Source organism: Cotesia typhae, unplaced genomic scaffold, assembly GCF_013202065.1.
Source record: "Cotesia typhae breed Kobodo isofemale line unplaced genomic scaffold, CoteBio_Ctyphae scaffold_152, whole genome shotgun sequence".
NCBI classification, from domain to species: domain Eukaryota; kingdom Metazoa; phylum Arthropoda; class Insecta; order Hymenoptera; family Braconidae; genus Cotesia; species Cotesia typhae.
Genome location: NW_027423776.1, coordinates 10065828 through 10091016, shown reverse-complemented (window position 1 = coordinate 10091016; position 25189 = coordinate 10065828). Strand labels below are relative to the sequence as shown.

General features: G+C 26.9%; 2 protein-coding genes across 6 annotated transcripts in view; one reads left to right on the top strand and one right to left on the bottom strand.

The window, feature by feature from the left end:
• Rhogef64c (Rho guanine nucleotide exchange factor at 64C) overlaps nt 1-25189 on the bottom strand; it is a 142448-nt gene that overhangs the window by 70722 nt on the left and 46537 nt on the right. The gene's annotated exons all lie outside the window — the stretch shown is intronic.
• Nucleotides 1-25189, top strand: part of LOC141535952 (uncharacterized) — a 72260-nt gene that overhangs the window by 3411 nt on the left and 43660 nt on the right. For 2 of the 5 annotated variants that reach the window (XM_074256136.1, XM_074256132.1), the window contains exon 1: nt 24539-24735. Coding sequence is in view for 3 of the 5 variants with exons in the window: in XM_074256131.1 (XP_074112232.1) it covers nt 13138-13497 (360 nt within the window). In the remaining 2 variants the exon portion in view is untranslated. Of the gene's footprint in view, nt 1-2815; nt 2872-13053; nt 13498-24538; nt 24736-25189 lie in introns of those variants that run through there. The other 3 variants (XM_074256135.1, XM_074256133.1, XM_074256131.1) reach the window with 3 other exon arrangements.

Sequence of the window (25189 nt, the reverse complement as noted above, 5' to 3'; positions counted from 1 at the left end):
CCGACTTTTTATTATTTATTTTTGTTTACGTTTTTTCAACGGCAGCAATCATCAAAGTACATAGTTCTCGTGTGTACTCGGCTATATTTATATAAATATTCTTACATGTGGAACTCATAACTTTAATGTTGCAAAAAAATAATGCACCAATTTCTTTAAATACATGTGTGTTTTTTTTTTTTTTTTTTTTTTTTTCTTCCCGCAACTATATATTCTTCCGCTCTGAAAAATTTCATGTTTCACTTACACATATGTGAACTTTCACAAAGAAAATAGAGAAATTAAAACAACAGAAATATTTTCATTTAAAATATTAACTTCAAAATAAAAATATATAGGAATCAGTTTAATTAGAAGTGAATTTTTTTTTTATTTATTAAATAATTAACTTGTTTTAAGTTTGTAAATATTAGATAAATAGATAAAATTATTTATTTATGCTAAAATTAATTCCACATGGCAATTTTTACAAAATACACACAAGTAAATTACATTTTTGTAGCCAGAATTTTTGCTTTACTTTTAAAATAACAATTAATGGTGTTAAATTTTTGATATTAAGTCAAAATTATTGGACGCATAAAAAAATGTTTAAAATAAAAATTGTTGAAATTTAATTTTCTAAAAAAAATGTCTTATAATTTTTTTTTAGGACCAATAAGAAAGCCATAATTTAAAAATGAAGATTTATATAACTAACAAAAAATTTAAAGCATTAATTATGAATCTTAATTTTGGAATTACGGTAAATATAAAAGTCGTCAAAAAATCATAAGAAAAATTTTTTTTTTGTAAATTAAATTTATAATACAACAAAAATAAAAAACTTTACAGATTTCCATACTAGTAAATAATAAGAATACTCAAATGACCATAGTACTTGACTTAAAAATCTCAAGTTTAAAGTCTCGCAGTAAAAAATAAAATAAGCAATTATTTCGGGCGTTAAAATAAACGCTGCTTAAATACCCGACATAAAATAAATATATATGTTACAGACCATTAGCATTGAGCGGGCAAAGTGGAGCTCTCGGAGTTCCAACATTCCAGCAAGTTATTCGATCGCAACAATGCGTGTTATTTGCCGCAATTTCGTGCCCTATACATACACATAAATATACTAGTGTTTGCATTTTGCACAATAATATATACACACTGCTAACATCCAAACATCGAAACGTGCAACATACAACATACAGCATAAAGCATACTGTATTAAGCATATATGCTGAAAAGACATCTTTACCAGCTCGCGAAAGAGCGAAAGAGACCGGAGTAGACAATGAACCTCATAATGACGCTTTTCCGTTCTGAATCCCATAAGTGCGAGCGTCGTAGCAATGCTCGTGCGAAATTACCGCCTCTAAAGTTATGAACCCTTCCTATATAATACTACTATATTGCTATACTACTATGCTATGATATAGATATACATAATACAGCTCCACTCCCACTCACACTATTTGTATCTGCTCAGACTGGATCCGTTTTTCATCCTTTTGCATTACGCTTATCTTCTTTTGCCACTGCAATTAAATCCCAAGGGAAGAAACTCTAGATAACACTTTTCTAAAAATATTTTTATTCTTACATAAAAATATTTTTTTTATTTTTATTTTAATTGTTCATTTCTAATTTTATTCAATAAAAAGAACTTGCTTTAATTAAAAATAATTTTCTAAGTCTTAATTTTTACCAATAATTGTGTCTATTAAGAAATATTTTCTTTCAATATTTTTCACTAAAAATTTTTTATATAACTTATTTTTCTATCATCATAAAATAAAGACGAAATTTTAATTATTTAAAAATATTTTATAAATTTTTCCTCAAGATTTATTTAACTATTTTTTTTATCAAATAAATGTTTTTCAAAAATTTTCCGCCATTTTTAAAAAATCATTATCCAATAATTCATTAGCCTGTGATTATATAATCAGCACTGAGATGCATTAGAGCATTGACCAAACCTCAAATTGACCGCAAGCACTGATGAACTGCACACGTGCGCTTGTGATTGGCGAGCAGCCAATAATGACATCATTAACAATTATAATAACAATAATGATTCTAATGCATCTACTTGCTGTAACTATTCCATATAAATTGATAATTATAGAACTTAATGTGACAGATAGGTGGCACATAACAGAGCATAGAAGGGAAAGAGAATTTAACCCGGGTTATTACAAGATAAAAGGGCCCGAACTAACAACTATCAACTATATGCTATTTGTCTGCTATTCCATTTTACGTACATTTATTATGTTTAATTATTTTATCTAATGTGTGTACATGCATATAGGATATAGGATAGGGATAGAATGCGCTGCTGGGATAATCCGTTTATCGATACATAAATTAATCCTTTCCCACGCAAACTTAATGCTCCGGTAATACCGCCTTTTTATTTACTATCCACTATCCAATTTGTTATAAATTTTAATTTTATCATTATATTTATTTTTTACGGGGATAATAATACGGGGAAATAATTCGCGTTTTCTACATCGTGAAATTGGCTAGTTCTTGTTCGCTTAATTTGACATTTAGAATTCTTTCTTATTGCGAAATTAATATTTTATCTTTTACTGATACAATAGTCCAGACATTTTATTATTATTAAAATTTTTTTTTTTGGAGTCAATAATCATAATAATTAATAATAATAAAATTTTATCAAGAAAAATAAATCAAATTTCAAAACAATTTATAATAATAAAAATTATAAAATTTCAAATTAAAAGTACAATTTTCTTTTTATTATTAATATTGTCATTATTTTTATACTTATTAATGTACAATTTTTTTTTAGGACCACACATAGAACGGGATGGTATGAGAGAAGGCGCGGGCAGCGTTGCCGAGGTAGTAAGTTTAATATTTTTCAAATAATCAATATTTATAAATAAGACAATTTTTAATAGTCATAAAAAAAAATTTTTTTTTATACGAATTTGAAATTAAAAATTTATAAAATTTAATATTAATAAAAAAAAAATATCGATTTAATAATTAACGTTTAATTTCTCCGCGAAATTAAATTTATTCCGTGATTTTATTAAATTCTATTGGAAATTAGAAATTGTTTCATTAATTTGCTCTACTATTTTATAATTTATTTTAGCAATTGCCTTAATTCTTTTTTTACTATTTTACGTGAAAAAGTTTTAATTCATAAAAAAAAAAAAAAAAAAAAAAAAAAAAATTGAATTTTTTTTTAAATAAAGAAATTAAATATTTTTTTTAAAGTAATCAAAATAATTTTTTTCAATAATGAATTTTACTAAAAAACAAAGTATTTCTTTTAAAATTGAATGTATCTTCATATTTGTTAAATATACTCGCCTAAAATTCCAATTAATCTCTACAAATCACAGCTATTTACCACCTATGCCCGCAAGAGATACTTTCCCCTAATTATTGAGAATTGAGAGCTCGAAACATTTTAATTAAAGCTCAAAATATTTCCAATTAAACAAATTAAAGAACAAATAGTTCTCCATAACGAATAAAAAATTTAAAAAATTTTTTATTACTAAAATTCCTCCACCACGCTACAAAAAATTCTCCCAATTGCTTTTATTTTTAGTAAAACAATTTCCCACCGCAAAAAAAAAAACTCCTAACGAATCAGAGGATTCCAATTTCATAGCTGAATGACTAACAGACGTTTTGCACTGTTTCTCGCGATCGCTTTCGAACATGACGAGTCACGGGAATCTGCAGAGGCGAACTTTTAACCCCCGGGGTTTTCGTCAGTATAGATGTCAACCATTCACGCCTTATAAGTACAATAAAATACTTTCACACACTCTCATTCTACTCCGTCCGCATTCACATCAATAAAACGAGACTAAATCAGATCTACTTGCAATAAATATCTATAAACTTCACTTAAAAAAAAAATCCTTGCTCTAGAGACTACTTCTTCTTACTCTCAGTACTTTACTTGCAAACAGAATTTGTATCCGAATCTGAACAATAGAAGTTGTAACCGCTGAGGAATTCAGCTTTACTCCTGAGTCTACTGTATATTTGTTTACGATAAATTTGTGTGTCAATATGTCAGTATTGTCTTATTTTATTATTATTATTATTCGCGCTGGATGCCGCGTGTCGAGAAATCGCGATGTAGGCCAGTAGGTCAAATCAAACTTATATCTAAAGTTCATTGTTAAATTTTTATTTTACTCAATTTTTTAGTGCTATCAATTCATATAATATGTGAATTGTTTAATTCAGTCGAATCGATAAATATTGTGTCAAATCTAATTAACCTTAAGTCTTTGCAGAAAATTACAGAATAATTTTTTTTTTTTTTTTTTTTTAGTATTTTTAAAGCTTTTTAGGAGAAAAAAATTTTTTTTTTAATTTTTGGAGTTCTCCATTTTACCTCCCCTCTATTTTATAATGTAAACTTTGCATTTTTTATGTAAATTTAACAATTTTTCTACATGCCAAATTTACATTTTTTTTCCCATGAAAATTTACATTTTTTTTAATGCTAAATTTATATTTTTTGTAGTGTAAAAATTTACATTTTTTATGTAAAAATTTACATTCTTTTTATTTAAAGATTTACATTTTTTTTTTTTTTTAAGTAAAAATTACATTTAAAAAAATGTAAATTCAACAGTAATATTCCGACAAAAGTGAAAGTAAATTTAATAATTTTTATTGTAATTTTGATTAAAAAATTTTTTTTTATCCGGCTCATTTACCCTCAAATATTTAATTAATTAAAATCCATCCTGAAACTCTAAAATTCTCACATCTTCATAGCGTTTTCTTGCAAAGCCGGATATTCAAATAAAACTCTTTTCCTGGTGAAAAAAGCCTGGGAAGAGCAAAAAAGTCCATGCTGTCCCTATCTCCGATAAGCGATCCATCGAACGCACGTCGGAACTCGTATGAAAATTAAAAAGCCCGACGTAGATAAGGGCACGGACGTGCCGAGGACGTGTAACGGGTGTCCACCGGGAATGTCATGGGAACCGCGATTAAGTTGATCCTTCAACCGCGAATATTCCATATACATTCTTCTCGACTTAACTCGGCTTCACGGTATTATATTATATATTATACATATACATACAGTCAGTATAGAGTAGAGTTTTATCGTATAGTACTCTACGACAGGAATGGAAAGTGGAATCGCTTATTCCCAGACAATCGTCCATCCTCTCGCTAGATGTTATTATCATTATCATTATCATTGCAGCTCATGTCTGCTAGTACTGTCACGGCAACGTTTTTTAACTACAAATTGAGTCATTAGTCATTAGAAAATTTTTTTATGAATTTTAATAACAGGTGGGGTTACTGTGAATTTTTAAATTCCTTTTGTAGAAACTCCTTTTATTATAGTGTTCAAAAATTAAAAAAAAAAAAATTATTTGAACCAAAAAAAAAAGCTAAATTAGTTTTGTAAAATTTTTTTCCAAGGAATCAATTTAATTTAGTTGAAAATAATTGTCTGTAAATATTTTTTTACTCAAAATTTTTTTTTTTTTACGTAAGAATTGATTTTTCTCTTATTATAAATTTTAATATTAAAAAAAAAAAAAAAAACAGTCAAAAATGAACAATTTTAACGTAAAATCCAATAAAAAATTTTATTTTTAAAATCATAAAATTCTTGATTAAAAAATTTTATTTTGAATCAAATTAATTTTCTGACCAGTCACGTAAACTATGAAAAAAAGTACCTAACACTTTTTCACCTGGACCCGAGACCTGACCTGCCTTTTAAAGTTACCCAGAAGCCTAGTTATACAAATACACATACCAGTGCACTTCAAATAGGTTCAAATTGTTGTATAATCCCTTTAGAAAAATTTATATACAGAGATATCCTCATAGTTATAGCCTCGGCGCAGACAAGTGGTTTCTTTTTGTGCTTCCCGAAAAGAATGGGCCAATAGAATATAGATTTTCACTTGTTATGCCTCATACCTACTCTCGAGTCTTACCTAGAAACCTGAAAATCTTTTGACAAATGCCATTTTATGTATTTTATACACTATATGCATTGCATTGGCACAATCATTGTCGATGGAAAATAAAAACAGGCTCAAAAGCTCGACTCCAAGTAAAGTACATCATAAAAATTTTGAATCAAAGGCTCAATAAAAAATATATATATGTGTGTGTGTGTGTGTGCATTGTAGTGACTACACTGCAGAACATTACTATACGCTACACTAGGTCCCCTCTTATTTGTATTTGGGCTCGGGTTCATTGTATACATTATAGCACCATGTGATATTATGACGGCGACCTGCTTTCTCCGTGTAACTTGCCATGCGTTCACCTGGTTTGATGGAAGTGAAAAATAAAAAAATTTGAAGACCCTCCGGCGCATAGTAAAAGGCGACAAATAGAAATAGCTATTCAAAATTCAATTTTCTGGATATATAAGCCTTCACTTTCATTTTTATTTTTTTTTTTTTTTACGAGTTTCTACAGAGTCAATAATTTTTTTTTTTTTATTTTTTATCACCATCAAACATCAGATTTTTTTTTAGAAAATTAACAAAAAAAAATTCAAAGTTTTTTTTTTTAAAATAATTAATTAAAAAAAAATTCTTTCAAAAGTTTTTTTTTTTATTAAAACAAATTTTTTCTTGATTTAAATTATTTTTTTTTTTAAGTGCGTATAAATTTATTAAATTTTTGGTAAACAAAAATTACACAGTACTGTAATAAAAAAGTACTAAAAATTTAATGCAATACTTGTAAAAAAAAAAAGTTACCATCGATAAAAATGAAGGATTTTTTATCTGCCATCAAATTAATTTAATGATCACACAAAATCTAAGCGTATGTAATAAATTAAAGTATTAATATAAATTCCGACAATTTTATTCATACGAGACCAATTGAACTAACTTGTTATAATCCTTGTATAAAATAAACTATCAAAAATATTTTTTATAAATTAAATTAAATTTCTAACTCTTTTATATATTTATATATACAAAAAAAAACTATTAGCCGCTTAAATAATTTATTTTCACACACTAAAAAATTCAGTTACAAAACCGATAAATTATTTCACAATTTCAGCCTCGAAATTTATTTCTCTAAATAAAAATAATATTTACGACTTTGTTATAAAAATAAAAAAAAAAAAAAAATGAATATTAATTAAATGTTCTTAATAAAAATATTTATTAGCTGAGTAAATTCACATTTTTCCACTCTAAATATTCAAATTATACCCTCAAATAATTCAAATTCATTGATTAAAATATATAACTCAATTAGCAGAATTGGATATTATAATTAATTATTAATTACCGACCATCGGATCAAATAAAAGTCTGTTTAAATCAAAACTCACATTATTTATCGCTTATCACTTGAATATTTATTATTTATCCGCTAATTATAATTAAATGTACCGGAGGTACGAGGAGGAGAAAAATGAAATAATAAATATCCGGAAATATTTCGACGGAGTTATTAATTTAATTCGCTGGCAATTATTTAATTAAAACTCACTTTATCTATAGACTGTTTTATCAAATCAAACCGTGTGAAATTTACTGTTCGCTTTACCTCTCTCTGTTTTAAAGTCTCTCTGTCAAATATTTTTATTATTGTGACTTCCGATGTATGGACAAGTACATTTAAGTTAATTTAATTGAATGAAAGCGAATATTTATTGTTTTTATTCTTATATTTATTCTATTTGTCAGTGTAAAAAATTTTATTGGTTAATTTATTGAAATATTAATTGAAATAATTAGATATATTTAAAAGAAATAATTATTAAGGATTTAAAAAATTTAATTTTGTCAAAAAAAAAAAATTTTAATTTTATTAAAAGAAAATAAAATAATAATTTTGAAGCAAAAATCCTTAATTAAAATTTTTTTGAAATTTTTAATTATTTTAAACCAAGAAAAAATGTTTTTTAAACAATTTTATCGATTAAAAATATTTTTCTTTGATTAAATTAAATTTTTTCGACATTATAAATTTTATAATTGATCGTCTAAAATAAAAAACCTGAACTAAAGTGAGAAAAAAGCCATCTATCAAAGATAATAAAATCCTCTGTCAGTTTGAGGATCAAATTTTTTGCTTCTTCCCCGAAATTTAAATCTAAATTCCCTTTTTACGGTCGCCATCAAAAAAAAGCTTTGCCAGCCCTCTCAAAAAAGTGAAACGCACGAAAATTGAGCGACTTAAGCTGAATAAAAAAGAGCAAGAAAAATAAAAGGCAGATTGACCGGAAGCCCAGAAGTCGCACGGCTGGCGCAAATTATTCATCTGATCGGGCCACACGACAAGCCGTAGCCAGAACGCATTTATTTCTCGCACGGTCACGCGTCCCCGCGCTAATTAATGCCACTGGGCTCTATATCTACTTTATATACTATGTACTCCTTACACATATAAATATACAGTGCGATATACGCCTCTCTAATTACCAGTGAATCCGGTGATTCGCCGATGTGGAATTTCCACGCTCTAGCTGATTATTCCTCCCTGTACAACACATATATCTGTACATATCACACGTATATGTGTTATATATTTACCTGTATCACTGATTCGGTTAAAATATTTCAGTTAGCGTATTTTTTAATTAACTATTTTTGGGAGAAAAAAACTCGACAAATTATTCGAGTCGGACTTAATGTTTAATCAAATTTTTAATCCGTACAAATTAATCTCTAGAGTTTATTATCTTTGTTGTGTTATAACTAATTGTCTACATTTTTCATTGAGATTAAATTTTTTGTAATGTTCAGACTTAAATTCAGACAAATTTAGATTTTTGCCAAAAATTGCTTTATCAATTTTTTTACGACTTTTATTTTTACAGTAATTCGAAAATTAAGATTCATAATTGATAATTCAAATTTTTGCAAGTTATAAAAATCTTTATTTTCAAATTACGGGTGTCTTATTGGTCCTAAGAAAAAATTATAAGACATTTTTTTTAGAAAATTAAATTTTTAACAATTTTTATTTTAAACATTTTTTAATGCGGCCTATATTTTCGCCTTAATATCAAAAATTTAACACCAATAATTTTTATTTTAAAATTAAGGCAAAAATACATCATCAATAAAATATTTTGCAAGCGAGGGAAAAATAAAAAACACTTATTTTTCTAATTTCAATCAATTAAACGTAACTCTTACAATTTTTACGCCTTAAATTTTAGAAATTTTTTTATATTTCAAAGAAAAGCAAATAATTATTGTCTACTTTGATAACAAAATAATTTGACCCACTTCTTACACCTACAATAGATGTAAATATTAGTCCTCTTTATTTTTACGGGCTGATCGCGAGGATATAATAACACATTACGCTGTGTTGTTATAACACATTCAATATCATAATATTGTAGTGAAAATTGGATCGGCTTAGAGAGCAGAGAGGATTCTAGTGATGGTCTGAATAGTTGTAGACCCTCTTCCGTACTCGGGTATGTATTATATATAATAGGCTGTTCTATATTGCAAATTCGAGGAATAGAGCCCAAGGACAAGTTTGCTGAGCGAGGATCTCTGAGTTGCGGAATTCACGGCTCATTTCTATGCATCGAATTCTCTCCTCTCGAACTTATTTAGAAGATATCACTCCATTTTATTCTCTGTAGCTCGAGCTCTTCAATGTTCCCGTAAAAATTTAACCGATAGTCAAATTTATTTTTTTAAATTTAAAAGTAAAGTTTGCAAATTTTTTTTTTTTTTATGTTTTATATTAAAAAATTCATGGCTTAATATTTTTTGCTGATATTTTGCGAATTTATTAAATGATAATTTACTAAAAGATATTTAATATTTGATGTTTACTTAATTTTCATACAAAGTTTCGTCAATTTTGCAGCTTTCTCAGGTACTACTACAATAATAATAATAATAATTAATATTCAATTATTTATAAAAATATTAACAATTAGTAATAATTTAATTAAAATTGTCAATTATTAAATTAATAAAATAAAATATGAAAATATAAATTTTTTACACCGTCTAAATTAATTTCTGCCGAACTTAATATTTGATGTTTATAATTGAGGTAATTTTTATTAGTGTCTTTAAATTAGTTTAAATTGACCTTTTAATTAAATTATTACTAATTGTTAATATTTTTATAAATAATTAAACTGTAATTATTATTATTGTCTGTTGTAGTATCAATTGTTAAATATCCTTAAAACAAGAACCGATTTATTGTAAAAAAAAATAAAAGTCAATTTTTATCGATTTTATTTTATTTGTTCAAAAATAAATAATTAAAAAATTTTTAACTATTAAAAAAAAACTGGAAAATTGATGTGAGCTATAAACTAAAAAATTATCAGCACATTACATCACCGGACCTCTCACCAGAATAGTAATCGAGCTCGTTTAGAACCAAACAGATCGCAAGAGTAGAAATAAACATACATATAAATATACCGGGTGCATACACGAAAATATCTAAATATAAATATACCCAACGCCGGTTTACAATTGGAGGTTGCGACTCTGCTCGACTCAGTGGCGTTGAACCACATTAAGCTAAATAAAATGTTGGTGGTTATAGTTAGTCTTATATTAGCTCCTCTCGGTATCTCGATCGCTTCATATTATATCAAATCTAAGTGACTTGACTGTGCAGTATAAAGTATTCATTCATTATTGTCCATTATCATCATCGCGTCTAGTTATATCGAGCATCATATATAACACTCAAGTACACATACCACACATATATAATTTGATATAATATTTACACACTGATACTGGTTCGTGAACCAGAGTAGACTACTGAATTGAATGTCCATTTAAATTCAAACCATTGTTATTTGTTTACTAGTTTACATTACACATTACACTATTATATTATTATATTATATTATATATTGTATGATGTATTATTGTATACGTAGTAAGTGACCGCACTCAGTCAAGGACATAGGGATTGTGAAGGTTATATTACGTAATATACAAGTCATTTTATATTTTTAAATATCTTCCGGTTTTTTTTTCGTCTATCAAATTCTTAAGCTATTATAATCGTAAATAAATTTTCGATTATCAGTATTATTATTATTATTATTATTATTATTTTTATTGTGATTATTTATATTGTTAAGAAAATAAAAAAAATTTTGTCTATTCGTTTAAAAATAACAAAATGAGATTTAAAGTTAATTTGAGTAACATTAAAGTAATTAATTAAACATATTAATTGCTTTTTATTTTTTCAAACAAAAATTTGTTAGTAATTTGACAAATGAAACTTGTTTCAGTTGAATAAAAATTTATTATCATTATTTTTATTGATTTTTAAGTCCTAAAAATGTTGAGTTATCAGTCACAATTAACAAAGCCATTCACACATTTTTTAAATTTGATGAATAATTTTATTATCATGACCATAGAATGATTAATTATTTTTTTGTGATCTATGATTCATTCCCAGCCAAAATATGTGATACTACGTTTTTAATACAAAAATTATTGTTCATTAAAAATGAATTTAAGTGAAGATGAAGTACTGATGACCTGCAGAGTAATTAAATTCGAGCTTTCTCACAGTTTAGTATTACTTAAGATATATATCGCGGGGTATAAATGCCAGAAGATGCTATGAAATATTAAGTCTTATGTATTTACTATCATTTAATAGATACATGTAAGCATATATATATTTATATATAAAACGAGTAACTCTAGATGTGCTGTATTGACATTTTTACCGAAAAACTGTTCCTACGGTAGTAGTTGTGTAACATAATATATAAACCGGTGTAATTAATAACGATGAGACATGGATATAAATTTTTTTTTTTTTTTTTTTTGTTGGAGGATACTTAATACATATATCACTGAATGACAACTATAAATATGTCAGTTGTTGTTGTTTAAATAATTATATTTACCTAACATGTTATATTTTAATGACGTAAAGTCGATGCTGTTGATTTAATGCTCGAGTATCTATTTGTTTTAATTTTATTTGAATGTATGACTATAATTTATTTCGATGATAAATTATTTTTACGGTGAATATACGATGATTAAATTTTCACATGTATGTTAATAGAGTCAATTAACATTTCATCGCTCTAAAAATATTTTCCGAGAAACGGAAAAAATTCCAACTATATAAGCATCTTTAAAAAGCTGATTAGATATTAGAACAGATAAAAAAAAATAAAAAAAAAACGCAATAAAGAGTAGAGCCTCTAAGTGCAAACGCGTGTATTAAATTCTAGTTCACCTCATCCTCGTGAATCTCGGTTGTATTTTTTTAACGAACGAATGAAGTAGAGGTAAATCTTAATCCTTGTGAAGCACTTCTTGTGAAGCACAGAATACACCATCGCCGGGTTGTTATTCACCTAAATATCACGTACTAAGTGCATAATCCGTAAATCAGTTAGTCATGCTTTGGCATTTCCACGTGCATTACTTTCTTCACAATTACGCTAAACCTTCTATAAACACGTAAATATATCACACTATGTATTTCTTACTTTATAATCTTGTAAATTATTTTTTATCGTTCAAAAAATTAATCAGACTATGATCATGAAAAAAAAAAAAAAAAAAAATAATGATAATAATAATAAAATTTTATTAAGAAAGATTAATCAAAAAAAATTTTTAATCAAATTTTATGTCTAATAATAACAATAATAATAAAATTCAAAACTTCATTAAGAAAAATTAATCAAAAACATTTTTTAGTCAAATTTTGAGACGAATAAGCATATATGATTTTACATAAAATATATGTGATCACATATGACCACATATGATCATATATGACCATATGTAAGATCATACATGAAACACATATAAAAATAAAAATAAATATTTGTAAGTAATGATAAATGTATATCCATGAATATATGTATTTTCTATTTCACTTGATTCTTAATTAAGATCTGATATAAAATAATAAATTTAATTAAGTCCCTAGTTATCGTGTAATGTGTCTCGACCTAAAGTACGATAACTTTCTACTTAAATCATCGGTGATATTTAATTTATATAAATATGTGTAGCAGATAGCGGATAATAGCGTGTACGTATAAACTTATCCGAAGTTAATGATATTTATCATCAGATTAGGGTGCATTGGAAAAGTAGTGAATAGTTGGACTGTGAAATGGATCGTGGAAATATTAAAACCGCGAATGGCGCACGACAGGAGTCGACAATCACGAATTATTCGTATAACAGTGTAACTCGGCGGGTCGATAACGATCGTGATCAGGACCGGGTTGGGGATCAGAAACTACGCCGGGTAGTGGTTGTTGAGAATGGGAATAATCAAAGTTCCGATAGCAAGACATTTACGAGTGGGGATCCAACAACGATGCCACCACCGGGAGATGAGTTTGAGGACGAGCTTGACGTGCCACTGGGGAATAATACTCAAGAGCTGGATGAACCAGTCGAGTACTTCCTACTCGACGATTCACCTATGGCCAGATTTGCCAGAAGTGTCAAGTGGGCTTATAAGAAAGTGAGTCCAGCTATTTTTAGTTATCACTTTTAATCAAGTTTTTACCCTCAAATTTTTTTTTAATAATAAATTTTTGATATAATTAAATAATTTTATTCGGTATTAAATTTTTGATAAAAAAAAAAAATCATCCCTAGTTTTTAATTTATTATTATGAAAAATTCTGAACATAAATTATTCTAATTACAAATTTTTTTTTACACAAATTCACTTGACCTAAATTTTATTGAGTTAACAATTTTACCGGTTAATTTAAATACTTCTAAAGCCAGAAAAGATTGTAAATAAAAAGAAAAAAAATTTCTCAACAAAACAAACAAAAAAAGTAAATATATATATATTTAAATAGCAGCATTAAACGTTTAAATGACTGGAGCTTTTGATAAATTAACAAAGTTTTTAAATTTAAAAATTAAAAAGCTAAATTACTAAGCAAAGCTGGAGTTTCTTTAAAGAAACTCGAAGTTATGAAATATATTAGAAACTGCGTTATTTTTCAAGGGGCTTTGTGTGTTTTTCGGGATTTAAATGATTCAATTATGGAGTTCGGAACGGAATAAAAAGTATATAGAGCATAGAGCAATAGCAAGTGAGGTATAATCCCGCGAGAAGCGTATATTGCGTGGATTCATTTTTCATTCGACGCAATTAACCCAGTTTGTGTCTGGATATTCAGAAGCCCGTACTAGTACGCGAACCGCGGAACTTGTAGAAGCTTTTCGTCATTTTAATTGGAATCTAACGTTTTGCTGGCTTCTTCATCGGCTTTGCCTTTTCAAATTTTAGATAATAACTAACAATGTAAGCTGATTTACGCCTTTTTACTTTTTACGCCTCGAGCTTTACTAACTTTTGTTAATTAATTCATTTTCTGTCAACAGTTACTAATTTTTAATTGTAAAGTTTGAGGATAAAATTTCCATTAGAATTTTATTTAAAAAAAAATTGTAATTAGAATAATTAATTTATTATTGAATTAAATCGCACTTAGAAATTTTAAAATTAAAATTATGAGCTAAATTTTTAAAATAATAAACAAAAAAAAAATAATAAAAAATTTTTTTCTGATAAATTTGAATAAACAAATTTATTCTCAAAGCAAAAATATAAAATTCTTTTAAAAAAAAAATTATTTCACTTTAAAAGAATAATTTTTTTTATGACAAAATTGAATATTTGAGTGGAAATTAAAAGCATATTTTCACATCCTTATTAATAATAAATAAAGTCCACTAGACATAGCTCGGATTGCTTCAGTTATATTAAGCGTTTGGTAATATATCATACATTTACATATCAAAGTTTTCAATACTGTTAACATATATTTGTACGGTAAACTTATGTCGAAACGCTTCGAGGCTACTCGTATTTCCTTATTTTCGAGCAGCCAACCTTGTTTGTTGGATCAAATATTCATATTCATATACGACTTACATACATATATATAATACCCATGACATACATATTTATATTCATGTTTTACACTTGAAAATCTCTCAAATACGACTTGCATCTGTTACACCCAGCTCCCGGATATTTTTGTACAAATATGTAAATTTGTTTCTGGTAACAAAAACTGTTTTAATATTTTTTTTTTTTGTTATTTCTCAATTCATCTTGTAAATTTAATTTTTTATGCTGACTAAAAGTGAGCGCGTGGGAAAAAAATTATAACACATTTTTTTTTTTTTTTGAAAAAAAAATTTATTTTAAAAAATAAAATAAATATTACAAGTCTATTAATTCTTTTTTCACTCACCGTAACCCGACGGTAATTAAATTAAAATATAAACATAAATGCATTTTATTACAGCAAAAATAAATACAGCCGCCCTAGAATCGCGTACACGCATATAAACCCAAGTACGTAGAGAATTCCTCGATAGAAATCCTTAGAAACGTGTTTACTTCCTGGATTTTTCTTTATCACGTGCTCTTCTTCTCGATCTTCTTCAGGTCCTTTTTATCTTTATCCTCGGGTATACTTTAGCGTTACTCTCTGCTTCAGAGGCTCTACTCACACACTTCTTACTTCTTGGCTCTCCTTTAGGTGGATTGCTTTTATTTCTTATAACAGTTCAATGAACGGTTAAACTTCATTCCTTTATGGCGCCGTAAATGGCGATATACGGCTTTATAATTATTATTATTATTTAGTATGTGGGTATATAGATTAATACACATCATTATTAATTCAAATAACTTAATAATTTATTCACGTGGTTTATTTTATCTGTTTAGTGATTAACAGCACGTTTACAGGGGTAATATCTCTTTAATTAATCAATTATTTGATTTTTATTGCTTGTTTATTGTAGAAAAAATTTCTATCCTTCGATTTAATCTCTAAAATTATTTGTAAATTACAAAAAAAATTTTGTTTGTTAATTATAAATTTTTTTTAATAAAAATTTATCATCAAAAAAAAATTGAATAATTTGTTCAAAAATTTTTATCCAAAAAATTTGTGTTAAAAATTTTTTTTCATAAATTTGCAGCATATTTGATAAATATTGATATAAATACATAACTCGACTTTTAAAAAAAAAGCTGCACTACTTGTTAACTTTGTGATTTCTCATTTAATTCCCGGATGCGGTCATAGACAGGTTCTCTTCCTCATATCAGTGATGCGTACACTGACGTACCCAGGATATAGTATTATATATGTACATATATAAAAATCCAGGAGGGATTGAGGGTGCAGATGTCTGCCGTTTAGAGTTGAGTCGTAGAAAACGGTTAATTCCGGCAACGTATGTAATTCCCGCGTCGTTAAACATCCCGGTCGGGAATTTCCGGTGAACGAATAACGGGTTTAATTATATGTGATTTGATATCTTTGATACTGACACTGATGATTTTTTAAATGAAAATTTGCGATTGAATAAAAGTAAATTTTAGATTTGCAGTTTCCTTGCAGTTGAGTAAAGATCCGCAAGTTACGACGTGGAAAGATCTCACGTGAGTTTGTAGTTGAAAAATTGAAGCAAAGTACCCTCGAGACTTGGGAATGCTCTTAGCTGAAATGTAAAAGAACGAAAGTAAATAAAATACTAAAATAAAAATAAACAAAGTTAAACGATGGCACCACTGAGTATCAGGAGTTGTTTATTCGCTTTTGTTGGAAAATTTTTCCACCAGATAGTGAATTGTGAATTCTGAAAAGTCCAAAGAAAATTTATAGAGAAAGAATATATTTTACCATCAAATGATCAATTTATATATTATAAAATATACGATGTAAATTTATAATATATATTTTATTTTAAAAATTTAACGGCTTAAAAATTTAATTTGATCATTTTTTTCCTTTTTTAATACAAAAAATTTAATTTTATCATTATTTAATACTTAAAAATCCAAATTTGATCAACAAATAATTTTTAGAAAATTTTTTGAAGAATTTCAAGTATTAGAAAGTGGAAATTTTTTTATAAAAATTCAAATTTTACAGAAAAAAAATTTTTCTAAGTAATTTTAAGGACTAAAAATTCAAATTTCATCAACAAATATATTTTTTAAAAAATTACAATGATTAAAAAGTAAAAAATTGTGAATAAAAATAAAAATTCAGACAATTTTTTTTAAACCTTGGATTTTTAAATATTAATTCAAATGAAAAATATTATATTACATTACAAACTTGATATCTAAATTAAATGAATATCCGTAATCCAAAATGTCCCGTGCGTGAAACGTAACACTATTTCTTCAGTAACTTGTTATATATTCGTCCAAGAGCCCTTATATAAACTGCAATATCCTCTTATGTCATATATATACGTATTTATCGGTCAACCTGTCGTGGAAGCAAAAAAAAAAGCCTCTTATCTACGGATCGGAACGACGTGTATTATACTTCAATTAATTCGATCTTCCGAAATATTAAATTATGCCTTAAATCTCCGTTTAATCTCGTCTTCTTTTTTACTCACCCGATTCTTAACGTATGCAAATGGATAATGAAGGACCGGAACGCATGCGTGCTTCACGAAGTTCGAGAGTTATCACCGAAACGCATTAAATATTGCGGACATTTGAATACGAGGCATAAGAACCGAGAGAGAAGTTAGAGAAGTTAAAGAAGCGGCGGAAAAATAAAATGAGATGGGAAATTTAATATAATGAGGACAAGAAGTGGAAGTGAATGCATAGCGAACACGTGTTTAAAAGTTGTAAAAGCCCGCGGTGTATCTGCCTTAAGCTCTTCGCGAGTAGAGAAGAGCACTTTTATTTATTTTGTTGCGTATATCTTCCTTAACAGTACCACTTGTTAAATCTTTTAAAAATAAATTTTACGGGCGAATTGAGTAATAAATTCCACCGCTGATATATATTTAGTGGTTTTAAGTGGCAAGAAGCTTCGAAATAAGTTCAGAAAAAAAAAAAAAATATCAAATATGCTCTCGATTAGGATATTCAGATGTGAACTATAATGTTGTTCTTTTTTACATTTTTTTATGTGGTGTGAAATCAAAATTTTTAAATTTTAAAATTTAATAATAATAATAAATTTTTTTTCAATAACTGAAAAATATATCTTTAAAAAAATAAAAAAAAAAAACTTGATTCTTTCATCACAAATAAAAACTATCAATGTACAAAAAATAAATGCAATTAATCAATGAGATAGAGTTTCAGCTATAAGTATCAGTTATAGTAAGACGAATTGAAAGTCCTGTAGAAGATAAAGTTTGGATAGATTGAGAGTTTAAGAATAGAAAGAGGAAGAGAAGCTAATTAAGAGTTTTACGATCACTTTGAACGTTATTACTTTTATTTAATTATACCTTTTTTTTCTCACTGTTATATACTATCTAAGTATATACCTATAGTCCCCTGCGAAACATATTAAATTTATTCCGCGCACGTTGAAAGCTTCATTTAGAATGATAAAAAAAAAAAAAAACTATACCGATTAACTAGAATTGATAAACTATAATGAAAAATATTGTTATTGTTAATAATGCTTAAGCATAAATGTGGAAACATGTGGTGCATCGAGTGCAGATATTGACAGAAAAATAATCTAAAAAGGAATTGTTTTTTTTTTCCACTCAATAGAATGAGATTGAACAAAAGCTCATCACTCGTGTTCTCTGTTCACGGAGCTGTAAATGGTCTTTCAATAGACTATTTCACCCACTACTTTATATACATACATACATATGTACTGATATATCCATTTGAGATACCTTTTCTATCCAATTATGTTCGACGATGAATCCCAATTACGAATCGACTCGCAATCCACCTGATTTCCTACTCGTCAAACTCATTTTCTATTTTATAAAGGTAATATACTTTCCTCATTTTAAATTTCATTTTGTCATAATTTTTTTTTATCTATTTCATTTCATAATTATTGATTTTATTTTTTTATTCTACGAAATTAACATTTAAAGACTAAATCGTGTCATTTTTGTTCAAATATATGTCCAAGAAATTTTTAACCGAGTAAATATTTTAATAAGTATTTACTTAAACCTAAATTTACTCGGATAATTTTTTCTCGGTATATTTTACTTGAACTTTTTTTATGAAAGTCAAATATTTTTTTTTGACTAATTATAAATTTCTCAAATAATTATAAATTATTTTTTTCTTAATTTATGACAAAAAAAAAATTAAATTTCAGTAGAAAAGATGAATGCAATCGTTTTTGAGCCCGAGTAAAAAGTCAACAAGATGGCGTTTGCTCAGACTCATCAAATGGCGGCTCCACTCCGGGGTCCCGGGTTCGAGTCCTGCTCTCGGGATTTTTTTTTTTTTTTTAATTAAATTTTCTAAATATTTAATACTGAAATCACAAGTTACCGTATTACGCAAACATAGTTTGAACACCGTGGAGCGAATTTAGCAAAATCTGTATCGCTTTAAGAAGAGAAGAAGCGCCCGAGGCTGGTATGTAGAATAGCGTAGAGAAACAGAATATAGATGTGCTAGCTATACGTCTTCATCACAACTAAACCTTATATTAAACATATACAGGTAGATAGATATAATGTATATATCAAAGTGTGCTGTCATCAGAGTAACTTGTACTAGCGAAGCGGGAAAACTCTCTTTCTCACACTTGTCGTATCTCCTCTGGTACTTCTACTTGTACTTTGTACCCAGGTTCGTTGTCATCCTGACAAGAGTGAGACTTAATTGTGCACCTAAGAGCCGCGGTATGACCTATTTCGTATTGTGGGAAACATTCACGAGCCCTTAACATTTATTTTCATTTTTTTTACTTTTTTTTTTTTTTTTTTTTTTTTTTAGTTCCTTTACTTTTAGTCAAAAAGCCAACTTTTTCATCCGACTCCGAATCCTACTCCTGTGTATTTTACTTTTCGTTTTATTTATTCTTCACTCCACACTCAACTTTATTTAAATAACGGAATGCTTTTAATATTTATGTTTTTTTTTTCATAAGCTTTTTAATTATTTTTTACATGAGAAAAAATCGTAATAAATAATAAAAATTCTGCATTTTTTCATATCAATTTTTTTTTTTTTTGAGGTTTTAATTATATCTATCTTTAAAGATTGATTAGTAGTACTCCTAAATATTTATTATAGTAATTTAATTTCAATTGAAATAATCACTAAAACATGTAGTTAAGATTTACCAAATCAAAGACACGAATCAAATAAATTTCTCAGTAGCTTAATTTCTCGAAATTTAATTTTTCCAAAGAAAATTTTTCTACACCAAAACATTATCTGAAATTCAATTAATGAGAAACACATGTCGAGATCTACTATCTCGACCAAATTCCTCAAGATAACTGTGAATAAGTTTTATGTTAACCTTCGGAGATTTTACCCAAAAAAAAAAAAGGAAACTGAATCTCGGTTGGAATTTTCATTGTTTTCTATTTGTCCAAAAATTAATCTTTAAATTACAATGTAGAAATTTTTTACGAATAAAAATAAATAATTCGAAACAATATTACAAAACTACGTCAGAATAAAATTAGCAAGTAGAAAAGTGATAATAATAACAGTCTAAATATAACTAACTAAAGAAAAGTTAACAATGTACATATGACTTGGGTCAACAAGTCAACAAATTAACTTCTATTGTAACTGTGTCACGTTTCGGTTAATTACGTGCTATCTAGCGCAAAAGGTACACCTTTTGAAATATAACGAAGCTGGGTACACAATATGATACAAATACACATATATCTGTACTGTAATATATTCTCGCACAGAATGTTGTTTCTCTTGCATCGCTAATGCAAGTTACAAAATTTGATCATAATAAATTAAATATAAATTTAATAGTTACACTGATAGAAGGATTTAGTACGGAGTATTAAACTAATTTAGTAAAAAAATTTTTATATTCATTTAAAAACACATTTTTGAATTTATGGATTATAAATCTTTTCATTGGCAAATACAAGTCAAGTTGTTATAAATTGTTTGAATCATTAATGACCAAAATAATGGACAGCATTGATGAAAAGGTACAATGCCGAGAGGAATGTAAATAGCCGAGAAGAAACATAATAAAAGGAAGAAGACGAAGTTAAATAAAAATCCGGTACTTTTGAGAAAACTATAAATGAAATAACTAAACACCTTTGTGCCTGTTTTGTCCCTCAGAAAAGGTGGGCGTGGGAAAACTTAATAGCGAGGAGGAGAAAAGAGATCTTTTAATAAAATGATGAACAGAAAGAGATATATTTTGGACCATATGTATGTACGTGGAGAAAATAAGTATGTAAGAGTGTAAAGATATAAAATACCTGGTATTTTGTAGAAATTTTTCTACCTGGTTTGTTTTATTTCCTGTTTCATCGAAAAATCTTGAAGCTTTTTTACGTTACACTTGCTACGAGGACAGTGTAGTTAATTTAAAGCCCTAAGAATGAGAATGGCACGTTCCTCATTATAAATTTCATTTAATTAAATGGTTACATATATTAGTTTTTACGGAAAAGTGGAACGGTTATTATGCATGAAGAAAATTGAGCGAAAATTAGTGCGCTGAGCAGAATGGAGATTATTATTATTTTTTTTTTTTTTAAAGCGTACTTGATAATTTAATTTGGGTTTTGTTGGATTTTTTTCGGTTGAAATTGCAAGTTTGAGAATTAAAATATCGAATTTGTTGTAACTCACATTTTTAATAATAATAATATTCAATTCAACGTACTTAATTGTTATTATTTTAAGCGAAATATTGAAAATATGAAAAAATTATAAAAAACATTTTTTGTAGAAAATTGAATTTTCTATAAAAAAATTTTTTTTCACAATTTTTCATCTCTTTGATTTTTGAGACGGAATATTTATTGATTCAAACAAAAAATAAAATTTTTTATTATTATTATTATTTTTTTTTTTTTTTTTTTAAGAGAAATATTGAAGATACGAAAAAAGAAATAATGAGACATTTTTTATAGAAAATAAAACTTCTAAAAAAAATGTCTTTATAATTTTTCCGTATCTTTGATCTTTTCGACAGAATATTCATTAAAATACAAGATAAATTTCTATAACTATTATTATAAATAAAAAAAAATATTAGCAATTATATAAATAAGAAAAATAATAATAATCTCTTATTTTCTCATTCAACAATTACTTCTCTACAAAGTATTATTTTGAATAATTTTCCACTCTATAAATATCGATCAAAATAAAAAAAAAAAAAGCGAGACATAATTATAATATTAATAGCATCAACAATCTACACAAACAAATAAAATAAATTAATCACGTGTTCACGTGTTTTAGTAATAATATCGGTTGTTTTAATACAACATGTTACCTCGCTGATAGATCTGAACCGTCGTATCACGCTGTCACGCGATTCATCAGTTATATACATCAAACACATCGCAGTAGAGAGTTGGATGATAATTACGTGCTCGCATACTTGTAGCTATTGAAGGATGTATTGATGGTAAATACACCCTCAGAAATATTTCTGTTGATATGATGTTGCCAATGGTAACCGGCGGTTCAATAATACCTACAACGCTTCAATTACGCGGATATATAGTCTAGTACTATACGGTATAAATATAAAATAGTCGAGTTTTCAGTCGAAAGTCGAATGCTATTATATGTACAGAGAAAAAAAAAAAAAATATATATATATATATATATATATATATATATATATATATATATATATATACACATAAAACACCCACTTGTTCTACGCCACTAGAGTTTCATACTCTCATTTAAATTTGAAATGAAAAGAAAAAACTTTAAAACGAATTGGAATATCGCTGAAAACCACATTTGACCTTTAGTTTTTCCGCGGCACATTTTTAATGAGGAAAATCCAACGGATCATTTCATTTGTGATACTGAATCGACGTGAGATTAATTCTATTTCTTTGTATATAAGTTATGTTACTATCAATGTATATGCAGAGTACATAGATCGATCGAATATATACTATCAAAGAGCAGGAGCGTTTTAGATTTTTTTTTCTCGGTGAAATTCGATACGGAATTTAATAAAATCCAGGAGTCTCTTCTGGTATTTGAATTGAGCCGAGGAAAATCCTACTCTGGTGTCGTATTGCAAATAGACTTTTTCTTCATCATCATTGGTTATAAGAAGAGATACTGTAATCCATGAGGATTTTAAACTGAGAAGTTATTTGTAGCTAAGCTTAAATAGTCTAATGAATATTTTAATTTTCTTTTAAGGAAAATTTTTTTAATTGTAATTAATAAATTTTGTAATTTCTGTTTAAGTTTTTTTTTTGTTTATAAAAAAATTAAAAAAAATTTTTTTAAATTAAATTTCACAGAAATTTATTAAGTTTACAAATATTTATCTAAATTTTTTAACGAAGAATTGTTTGTCAATATTGTGCTTTATTTTCTGTATGCATTTTTTTTAAATAAATTTAAATTTAATATTTAAAAAAAAAAAGTCAAAGTTTTTTAAGTAGTGCATACAAATTAATTTTTTTTTCTCTTTTTATTGAAACTATAAAATATTAAATAAAAAAAAAATTAATGTAGCGATGTTAAAGAAATGTATTAAAAATTATTGACGCTTGAAAAAATCCAAAAGCTCCTAGTAAAAGAACTATTACTATTGCAGAGAGAAAAAATTTGATAACAAATAAAAAAAAAATAAAATAGTAATAGTATGTCATAAAGACAATAACTGGTGATAAAATGAAGGAAGCGAAACTAAACATCTTCACCTATTTCACTCGGTTGAATTTAATACATCAAGTACAAGGAAAGTTGTTCATTCATTCCAGTACCCTCGATGCCTCACATCAAAGTAATTAAAGATAATAGAGCGTTGACAAAGACTAAACGTCAAACTTAAGAATAGAGTCAAAAATTAAATGATTTTAATGACAACCTGACAGCGACAACAAATCTCTCAAAAAGTCCTCTATGAAGCTTGCTTAATTAACTGTTAAATAAAGTACTCTGTACTCAACGCTCTATGCTTCGTATTTCGTATAAACTGTATTTTTCTTTGTAATTACATTAGTTTATCATTAAAACAACATTCAACGTTAAACTACTATCCCAACGGAGAAGAAACAAAATTAAATGGAACGAAAGAACTAACTGGTAATTAACAAAACTTATTTTAAAACAAATCTTGTATAATAATGCTTCAATAAACTTTTTAATAATGAAACTTTTTTTTTTTATTTTTATCCAAATAATAATAATAATAATAAATTATAAAAAAAATTTTGGAGTAAATGATTTTTAATTAATTGAATCTCTCCATAATTAAATTTACCTTAAAAAGGATTATATTTATAATTTTAATAAATAAAAATTGCACGAAGAAAATTCTCTACTTTTAATTAAATAATAATAAAAAATTGTTATTATTATAATTCTAAACATTATTAATAATAAAATATGAATTTCCCTGAATATTTCAAACAATTTTTCGCCCACTCTTTTCCACTTCCCTTCCATCGTAACTTCGGAAAATTTCGGTTACTCTCGGTTAGCGGAGGATAACGCGACGCTTCGCGCTTAACTCTCAAGCGTGCAGTTTCTCGACGACCACTGATCGATGTGGGTTGTCATCTCTATTTTACTCTAAATTTCGATCTCTCTCGAAGTATATATCAGCCCACGTGCATCCGGAATTAAAAAAAAAAAATCGCAAGCTTCATCAAAGTTCTACCAATCAATCCCGAAAATACTATTCGCCCCTCGAGTTCTCCACGTGACGGATTCAAATTCACCAGATGCCGGTGTTACACCGACCAAATTCACGTAATACATTCATAATAATAAAAATATGTAATTGAATAATACATTATTGGATGTCAAGTCACATCCAGCTTTTATTAACAGAACGTAAATATTTATTCACTAAAAATAATTGCCAGTAATAAAGTGCCCCGTGTTTTTATTTATTTATTTTTTTATTTTTTGTGTTTGTTTATTTGTTCATACTTTTATTAATATTTATTTTATTTATTGCATCAACGTTTTTATTCATACGTGTCTGTTGTATTTTATTTATTGTGAGTTGTGCTAAAATATGATCCATCTCTTCTTCGTTATAAATTTAACACAAATTTTTTAATTTTTTATTGCTGAAGGTTTTATGGTGGCTTTTTTAAATTTTTATGTGAAATTTCTGTACAATATTTTATTTATGGTTTCAATTTTTAATAAATACCGAGGTCAGTTTTTAAAAATAAATAAAATTCTATAAGGTTTA